General features: G+C 42.3%; 1 protein-coding gene across 1 annotated transcript; it reads right to left on the reverse strand.

Moving 5' to 3' along the window:
- Positions 1–1,778: 1,778 nt before the first annotated feature.
- Positions 1,779–6,257, reverse strand: actb2 (actin, beta 2). Its single transcript, XM_036552203.1, has 6 exons — positions 6,160–6,257; positions 4,297–4,426; positions 3,710–3,949; positions 2,908–3,346; positions 2,618–2,799; positions 1,779–2,504 (listed from the first exon to the last, which is right to left on the reverse strand). The coding sequence occupies exons 2-6, from the start codon at positions 4,417–4,419 to the stop codon at positions 2,361–2,363; spliced, it is 1,128 nt and encodes a 375-aa protein (XP_036408096.1). The 5' UTR covers positions 4,420–4,426; positions 6,160–6,257; the 3' UTR covers positions 1,779–2,360.
- Positions 6,258–10,368: the final 4,111 nt, after the last annotated feature.

The raw sequence follows: 10,368 nt of genomic DNA on the forward strand, positions 1-10,368 counted from the left end.
CCTAATAACGCAGGAGAGGAGCTGCAGTCCTGCAGCATGGAGGAGGTCAGAGAGGACAGGACCGAGAGAGAAGACAGAGGCAGGGAAGAGGAGACACGAGGCGAATGAAATAGCGAATGAAGGGAGACCGTTGTCCCTTATTGCGGACTTGGGCACGGAGTTAGTCATTCTAATAGAACAACAACACAAATATTCACGACGACAATTTCAGTTTCGTCGCAAGTTCGATTTTCTCCAATACGTATACAATTTTACAGACAGTGGCCCTGAGCCAGTGTGTGTCTTGCCTGGGAGAGCATGGTCCATCTCATGAAACATCTCTGTTTACATGTGATGTACATTGTAACACAATCACGTGTTTCTTCTTTTTGCAGTAAAGTAAATTTAGAAGCCATCAAACACATTGCCCAAATGTTTTGAATCACGTAGATACACTAACAATCAAATGTGGAAAAGAGTTACCTACCGAATTTGATTACAATATACATAGGAAAACTGAATGTGTATTTACATGGAATTACAGGCAGTTTTTCCAGCCATTTCAACAATAGCAGGTGTTTTAGAGAAAACGTGTCAATGAAACGTGAACTTCGGACGGAATGTGACGCAAATTAGCTCAAAAGACTACTCATAGCATCTTTGTAATTGCATTTACTCCTCCAACATTATGTACAGCTCGTCCTACAACGGGGCAGACATCCTTACCTGTATACGTGCCTTCACAAAAGACAGGGATGGTACTCGCAGTTTAAGCAAATCGTTAAGCATTCAAGTAAACCTTAGTTACAGCTTGAAACTTAGCCAGCGGCGAAATCTTCAGATAAAATAAATCATACTAGGGAGACACCTTGGAGGATGTCGATACATTTGTTTCTTTCTCTTGACAAACATGTTTCCAGTTGACTTTTTAACGTGGTGTGGCTTCTTCCCGAAAATTACGACAGCAACTGAGGACTCTTGGCAAGGTTGCTGGGTTGTCCTTACGGCGTACCCCGGATACGGTAGTCTAATGTTCATTCCACTTAGTGAAACTCTGAAGCCAGGGGCGCGTTTGTGAGGATGCTCATCTTGGTTTCATCGTCGTGTTTTTTGTCATATGTGGGTGTTTAATACTTTACTTTTTCAAAACTAAGGAGTCAGTTTAAAGGATTTAAAGCCGACTTGGCGCTCGATTGTTATAAATTAATCGTTGTATTTAACTAACCCCGTGTGTGTAAAGATGACGTCGTTAAGTCGTTAAGTGCGCGTGACGGTAACTGATGGACGAACACAAATATAGCTTCAGCTTTTTGGATCTTCAGACTGGATGTCGTTATTGCAATTCATGCATGTGAGAATAAAAAAAATGTATAGGTACAAAAAAATTGTTTGAATCCCTTTACCAAATCACGTGTTGCTTACTTTACCCCTTTTTTCTTTCCACCTGTACTACGTATCTAACCCTACTCACCAACGGTTTTAAGGACAGACAAGCCACTGGAGATGAAAGAAGATTACACTCATCCTCACCTGTAAACTCATTCATAGGATTAGAAAGGTCACCTACTAGGGGCATTGGAGACAGACATTTGGCCAGTCATGCAAAAAAACAACACATTTTGTTTTGCTGCGATTAGCAACTACCTAGAATACAACCAGTAGTTTATTTAAGTGTGTAAGAGGCTGAAATGCAAGACCTAAACCTGAAGCCTGGCAAAAGGCTTCTCCTGATGTATAGATACTTCCTTACCATTAGATCAAGGCAGTGTGTGAAATGAGTAGAAGCAATACGAAACAGATTTAGCATGTCTTACACATGTGCACTTTATTGGATTTGTATTAGTCAGTGTACAGATTGGCCCCACCATTACGTCTGGCACCGCCACTTTTCATACGGCTTGTACATATGCCCAGGGGGATGTAAACCTTTATGTTTTTGTATAAAGGTAAAGCTGTTTTGCATAACAAAAAGAAAAAAAAAAAACCAGGACCAAGAATTTAAGGCTGAAAGTACAAAAACCCAGACATTGTTTTCGGTTACATAATTTACATAAGCAATACTACAACAAAGTTAAGTATCTGCTCCCAAACACTGGGCAGCCTTCATAGAGGCAAATAAGTTTCTGAACAATGCATTTAACATTTAACATTTGGAATGACTAAAAAGAAAAAAAAAAAAAAATGTACATTTTAAAGTCCTCAGATGCATTGTAGAACTTCGGGGATGCTTATTTGCCAAAAAACATTGCCGTCACCTTCACCGTTCCAGTTTTTAGATCCTGAGTCAAGCGCCAAAAATAACGAAAGCCATGCCAATGTTGTCGTTTCGGGTTTTTTTTTCTCTGCGCAGTAAGTCGGCGTGTGAAGTGGTAACAGTCTGTTTAGAAGCATTTGCGGTGGACGATGGAAGGTCCAGACTCATCGTACTCCTGCTTGCTGATCCACATCTGCTGGAAGGTGGACAGGGAGGCCAGGATGGAGCCTCCGATCCAGACGGAGTATTTGCGCTCAGGTGGGGCGATGATCTGTGAAGAGGACACATCCGTTAGACTACAGTACAGCATTTCAAATGGCGTGTAGCATTTACAGGTACTTTTTAGCCGTTGCGACAACCAGGTGCAACTGTGAGAACACTCACCTTGATTTTCATTGTGCTGGGGGCCAGGGCTGTGATCTCCTTCTGCATTCTGTCGGCGATGCCAGGGTACATGGTGGTGCCACCGGACAGGACAGTGTTGGCGTACAGGTCCTTACGGATGTCGACGTCGCACTTCATGATGGAGTTGAAGGTGGTCTCGTGGATGCCGCAGGACTCCATACCTGAGGAACAGGACAAGGATTATTAGTACTGATCTAAAGCAGTCTGAAGTATCAATGAGACCAACCATGCCAGACTGTACTTGTACAGGATTCCAGACAGCCACTTACCCAGGAAAGAGGGCTGGAACAGGGCCTCAGGGCAGCGGAACCTCTCGTTGCCGATGGTGATGACCTGTCCGTCAGGGAGCTCGTAGCTCTTCTCCAGGGAGGAGGAGGAGGCAGCGGTGCCCATCTCCTGCTCGAAGTCAAGGGCCACGTAGCAGAGCTTCTCCTTGATGTCACGGACAATTTCTCTTTCGGCTGTGGTGGTGAAGCTGTAGCCTCTCTCGGTCAGGATCTTCATGAGGTAGTCGGTCAGGTCACGGCCAGCCAGGTCCAGACGGAGGATGGCGTGGGGCAGGGCGTAACCTTCGTAGATGGGCACAGTGTGGGTCACGCCATCACCAGAGTCCATCACAATACCAGTGGTACGACCGGAGGCGTACAGGGACAGCACAGCCTGGATGGCAACGTACATGGCCGGGGTGTTGAAGGTCTCGAACATGATCTGTAATAAAGACATTGTGTTAGCCTTGCAATCACCAAACACCATGGCATGCAGTCACCTGTTAGTGCATGCAGCCAACCAAAAGGTAACATTAGTCATGTTGGGTGCAAGAAAATCTGCACACATCCATTAAACCAAAGAGTGCAGCAAAAGGAACTGCAAACAGGACACAGGAAAGGAAATGAACCTGCATCTCCCAGCAAAAGATGTGAAACTCAGGTCTGAAGAGAGAATTCCTGAAAAGGTTGGAAAATGAATGGAAATAAGAAATGAGAAATTTAAGAAAAAGAAAAGTCAGAACAGAAAAATTCCTAAGAGTTGACAGTTTTTAGGCTCAGGAGCTAGTTTTTCCTGTGAGCTGACCTGTGTCATCTTTTCTCTGTTGGCTTTAGGGTTCAGGGGGGCCTCGGTGAGCAGGACGGGGTGCTCCTCTGGGGCAACACGCAGCTCGTTGTAGAAGGTGTGATGCCAGATCTTCTCCATGTCGTCCCAGTTGGTGACAATGCCGTGCTCGATGGGGTACTTCAGGGTCAGGATACCTCTCTTGCTCTGAGCCTCATCACCAACGTAGCTGTCCTTCTGTCCCATACCAACCATCACACCCTGGGAAGAGACATCAAAGTCTTGATTAGATTTACAACATCAGTCAAAATTCATCACTATGGAGACTAGTACACACTCCTGCCCTTATTGGTTTTGCCAAGAAATTCCAGTCATTTATTCAAGTGATTCAAAAGTGAGTTTGGGGCACCATTAATTAGTGGAAGCAAAGAAGCTCAAAGTGAACTTGTCTAACAAGAAATGGGGAGGACCTTCCATGTCAAAATGGAGTCCACTACACACTTTAATGACTTGATCTTTAGTCATTCCATTGTGCTTATTCCACTTCTAAGAAACAATTTTACCTCTGTAAACTCATTCACATTTAGCCATTTAGCAAAAATACAAACCTGATGTCTTGGGCGACCGACAATGGATGGGAAGACAGCGCGGGGAGCATCATCTCCAGCGAATCCGGCCTTGCACATACCGGATCCGTTATCGACAACCAGTGCGGCAATTTCATCATCCATGGCTGAACTGAAAAAAAGAAAAACACAAAAATGCGAAAAAGTGAGTAAAATGCGCCACAAACTGTCCACTGCTGAAATAAGTTGCCGATAAGCGACACCATATGACCAACTTGGTCTCATTTCCTGCTTATGACGTCTGCATGTCTAGAACTTGGCCACTAGAGGGAGCTGGCGCTAGGCAATTCAAATCGACATATTCGAGAGACAAAGGAAGTCCCGCTTCATTCTCTCATTATTACCATAAAAGGCAATGGTCTGAGCAGCTTTGCGGTTCCCGGCGGCGTGGCACTCAGCCAAACTGCAATGGTTCAGGAAAAGGAACACATTTCGACATCCAACATGGCCACGGCCACTCCCTAAACCATTCATTTGACTTTTTGCATCTTCCTCAGTTTTAAATGACCTGATACCTTTTAACGGTCCGTAAAGGAAAAAAAAAAAAATCCAGGGATGGTTAGCATTCTCGCCAACTTAACGTACTGCGTCACATTCAGGTACCACGGTTAGCTAGCCAGCAATTAAGCTACACTCTGGCAGGCTGACCAACAAGAAAATTATCCCTTTCACTTAACTAGCCAAACCCTCTCAATGTTGCAATACAGACTTCGATAGACAGAATCCTCGCTCTGCAAAATTGACCGTGAATACAACCGCTCCCGTGCAATCATTTCAAATTGATAACTAGCACAAATGCACAACGACACATCTGCGTACCTAGTCAACTAGTTAAGACAATACTGCCAGTTCACTGCAAGTCCCATCAACACGCTGGTATTTCGCTACCTAGCGCTCAGGTCACCGCTTATCAATTGCTAAAAGGGCAGCGGCTAGCTTAGTTAGCCAACTGTCAAATGACTTGTATCAGCAACCTAACACTTGAACCACGCCTTGATGCTGTTAGACCCAGCTATCCAATACTGCCACCACCCCATCCTCTCTTAAAGCAGGTTGATGCCATAAGGTCTCAAGCTAGCCAGCTAACTTGCAATGGCTTGCGAACACACCCAAATTTAAACTTGACCCACTGGCTACCCATGAAGTACCAAGCTAACGTTAGTCTACCTTTTTTTCGGCTAAATGTAGCAGGCATTGCCACACAATGCAAACAACTTAGGCTGGGTGGCGGCGAACGACCACTTCCCAACTGCAATATGAGAAACTGCGATCATTTCAAAATGCCGGCTGTACATGTTCAGTTCATAGGTAGCTAGCCAGCTAACCAACTAGGTCACACCCAAATGCATCGGGAGCAAGACGGACAGAGATCCCCTCTCCCTTTTATCTACCTCTGGCATGCAACTAGTCAAATAACCAGCTTAAACAATTTAAATCCAACATGTTACTGGCTCGTTACATATTAAAATTTACCCAAGTTCACCTGATAGAAGAGCAGCCATTCAATTTTTAGCCAGCCGGCTAAAACCCTCTAGTCCTACTTTCATGCACATAGACTAACATGAATTGTTAGTTGCAAGTCGGTACCCATCCATAACATCGTCAAACAACTTTTACTTCATATTTTCCCCTAATTACCTGCACAGTGAATATAGATATTCTTGCTTCCCAAGAACAAAGAACCTCGTGCCTCCTAGACACCGCAGTTCAGCAAATGCTCACTAGCCACCATGACTCTTTCAAATTAAACGTGATTAAAACATCAACGTCTAAAAATTAATAAATCACTGGTATATCCACGTTTGCACTATGAAATACTACTTTCAGCACTACCGTTTTTCTTACCTTAGGTGTAGGGGGGCTTTAGCGGCTTAAGAGAAACTGTTACAGGCTGTTGATTTCCCGCACTAGCTGCGTGTGGAGGAGCTCAGAGTGAATCAGTAGATATTGGGTGCACTATTTTATCCTCAGTCAGACACCCGGCTCTAGCCATAAAAGGTAAACTTTCGGAACTGGGCAATCTGATTGGTCTGGCGTCACGCACTCGGTTGGTGTCGCGTGCACATTGCTGCACTCACTTGCAACTTGAGAATCAGAAAAGAGGAGGAAAAAAAATAGGGGGGAGAATAAAATAACCGATCCTACCATGGTTTATTACAATTAGCGATGCACAATAAACTTTTTTTTTTCGGAACTTTCTAAATAACCTCAACCGTCAGGCTTCCCGAAATGATTTCGCTGTTATCGTATGCGGTTTATATTCAACAGCACGCTACAGTAACGTTATCTGGCTAGCATGAACACCGGTAGCATGCAACTGTTTGAAATGCATAATACACTTGCTAATAAATCAATCTTGCCGCATATAGTTGTAAATAGGATATACATATTCGCATCTATACATATGAAGACAAACTATTTCAGAAACTGAAATATAGATTAGGATGTTTCTGCAACAACATCCGAATACTCGGATATTGTTTGCAGCAAGTTTATTGTGGATAGCTAGCTATACTGAACTGCAGGGAAAAACTGTCCGATTTTACCATTCAACGTGAATATTGGGTACACATGATGAGCGATTTATGAGAACAATAGAGATCCTCCAGGACTCATTTTGATGGCTTCTGACTGCCACATTTTGGATCATGCTCAGCAAGCAGCAAAAGGAACAGTGGGAAAGTGGGGCAGCACAAAGCTCCCATTTCATTTGTAGCTGTTATCGTCGTGTAACAAATTGCCATTATGCAACGCACATGCAAGATCATTTGTAATATCTGATATTCTAACGTTACGGAGGGTGTACTGCACGGGCCTTTCCGCTTCCTTTTATGTAGTGGCAACACAGCCAGTTGCATTATGGCCTCGACGCCTTGTCACAAAAATATGTGCATGACAAGGCCGCCACACCAATCGTTAAAATTCGATGAGATTTCGGTGCCTGTTAACCATGTTGCAATTGCGGTTCGGCCTTCTGGTTTAACAGCTCCTCGAAAAAAAATGTTTCAGAGTTGTGTTCCTATGGCAACAAGAATCAGATAGTCTTTCTATCGTTTCTGGAAGAAAATACTTTCTACAGGCTGGTTCCTAGTTGAAAGGCATTTGAAAAAAACAAATTGAGCCGGGAGGGCGTGGCACGTGTGACATCATGCCACCATTGCTGGAGGTAAGAAAAAAGGCTGAAACCGGGTACTTTAAAGTGTGCCTAGAAATTTCTCTAGCAAGGGACAGTAAACGCAGATGTGTTTGCTTCTTGCAAACACTGCTTGTATTCTTAGTTAAAAAAAATGAAATCCATGACCTCACAGGACAGCTCTGCTCTATCCCTCTAGTATGCTATTGTTAAGATAAGGTGAAGGTTTAGCATGCTGGCCGATGTGTGGGCTCAAAAGCTGGGTTGTCATCTTAGAAATAATTCTATTAGCTTTAGAATATATTTACAAAAATGAAATAAAATCCTGTCATCCATATATTTCATTCAATGATATTTACACCAGTGTGATCACTCTCCTTTCTTTCAGTTTTTTAAAGCACAAAAACACTATAAACTTTCACCATGTTACAGATCAGTCATGTTAATGCTCGGCTTGAATGTATGTGCTGCATGGTAGTGAAACCCTTATTTACCAATATCATTAAAGTCATCTTAGGTCAACCAGGCCTTATTCTGTAAGAAGGATACCAGCAACTGTGTGAATAGTTCTGTAAGAAATTAGAGATATTGTAGTCATTCCTATGATTATGATATATATATATATATATATATATATATATATATATATATATATATATATATATATGTATGTATTCAGGTTATTTTGCATTCAGGGGATACATACATCTATGTTTCTCACTCCACAGTCTTATAATACTGTATACATTATTAGCCGCAGGTGCATCAAATATAAAAACTTGACCGATTTGTGATAAAAAAAAAACAGGTTGTGGTTGGCGAACCAGAGCATGTCCCCTGCATGTGACTCCTTTAATAAGTAATCTATCCACTGCTTGCACATGGAGCTGAGTCAAAGCACACACATTAGCGTTTTAAGCCTGTTTTATAAACAAAACCAAAGTTCTCCTCCTTGGTGTGAGCAAAAAACAGCTGATGTTGTTGAATTATTATCTCAGATTCCAATGACAGCATAATAAAAGTAACCTTGGTTCCTACGCGCCTACAGCACATAAAATAAATTCCCTGACATCATAGATTTAACCCTCCCTGTTCTAGCACACACACTGTTCCCTTCAGTTACCCATCATCATCAAAAAATGTTCTTACATTCATTGCCAATGGATGAGTCTTGCCAATGGTCTTTTTGGTCATTGTTCTTAGAGTGTTTACCCTGTTGTTATGTTGTAAGATAAGTGAATGCCTGCCTTGTTGATTTTGGAAAATGGTTCTATACATTACCATATAACATTAGCTGTGTATTACAACTGAGCACATCTGAAGATTATGAATCTTTGGGGGGAGTAATTTCTTGTGTTTTTTTTTTCTTTGTGGCTGCCATGGTGAAATCCTCAATGGGTTTCAGTGGCCTTCAGTATGAAAGGATTTGTTATGCTGTTATGCACTTGATTTCCCCTACAACACATCATGAAACTGTATTTCATGCATTTTCATTTTCATTTTGCCTGTTTATTTAGAAAGAGTGAGAACAAGAAAAAAGTAATCAATTGTGTTCTCTCCCCAAATTTTTGTGTGTGGAATGTTTGGGTATTTCCAAAGATGTCAAGTCAAGTATTCTCCTTTTCTACAGTTGCACCTGTATATTTGTCAGGATGCTGGCAAACCTTATGAAAAACGTCTTTCTCTCACATGTTGTGCTGTCCCTCAGTTTGCTGTTCACGGTGTATAAATAGAGGAAAACTGTGTTTGTGACCTGGATATTTGAATGTAGCTGTCTCCTCCCGTTGCTTATTTTACTGTTGGGTTGTACTCTGTCTCTGTACCAAAGGTGAAAGCTAATCCTTTAAGGCAGCGTTGTCCAAACCTCTCCTGGAGGGCCACTTGTCCTGCATGTTTTACATCTCTCCCTGCTCCAACACAGCTGATTCAAATAATCAACTTGTTATGAACTCCTGAAGCTGCCTAATATGATCATTTGAATCAGCTGTGTTGGAGCAGGGAGAGATCTAAAACATGCAGGACAAGTGGCCCTCCAGGAGAGGTTTGGACAAATTGTTGCTCATTCCTCATTGCTCATTTAAATGGAAACCTGTTTATTCACACTTGTTTGTAGACCTTAGACATATGGATGACAATTATATCAGTGTCACGCATTTTTCCCCTCTGTTATAGCCAATGTATTTAATGACTTAGAAGGAATGACAGCCCAGGTGATATTTTTGGGCACTTTCTGACATCTTTCTTCTTGGGCTGCTCTCCCCTCTGACTCTAACTGTAATGATAAAGGGGTTTTCATTGTTACTATTAGATTAACTATTTCAGAAAGGTACAACATGCATGGAGGAGAAGCATCCATCCAATCTGTAAAGATCTTTCATCGTTAATTCTGTTCATGAAGGACATGCACGCATCATAGGCATTGTATTTTTCTGCTCTCTTTAGGTCGGAAGAAGTATAATGTTTGAGACGAGGGTTTATTTGATATGCTCAGTGGGGGCTGTCTAATGGGTGTCAGAGCACATGGCACACATCTGCCAGGGACTAGCAATGCAGAGCTCTTTATAGGTGGTGTCTATACTCATTTAAAGTGCAGTATTCTTCAGAACAGCAGGCAGAACAATGCCTTAAGGCAAATGGTGACACTGTGAATGTGGTACAATAGGAACCCCACAAACTGCAATGAGAATGATGACCTCACTACTGCTCGCCCAGTAATAACAGGAAGTGATGAGTGGCAGGTACAGCATTTTCAGAACTGAGCAGTAAATTATAATAGAACAGCGATGCATTTAAAAGTAGAGGAACACTTTTCCACTTTGTGCCGCATGAAAGTTAAAGTAAACACATTTCTGTGCTTATTTTCCTAATTTCTGTACTTACATTTACGGCAAACAAAACGCCGAGACCATTTTGGCATCAGG

Source organism: Megalops cyprinoides, chromosome 19, assembly GCF_013368585.1.
Source record: "Megalops cyprinoides isolate fMegCyp1 chromosome 19, fMegCyp1.pri, whole genome shotgun sequence".
In the NCBI taxonomy this organism is placed as follows: Eukaryota; Metazoa; Chordata; class Actinopteri; order Elopiformes; family Megalopidae; genus Megalops; species Megalops cyprinoides.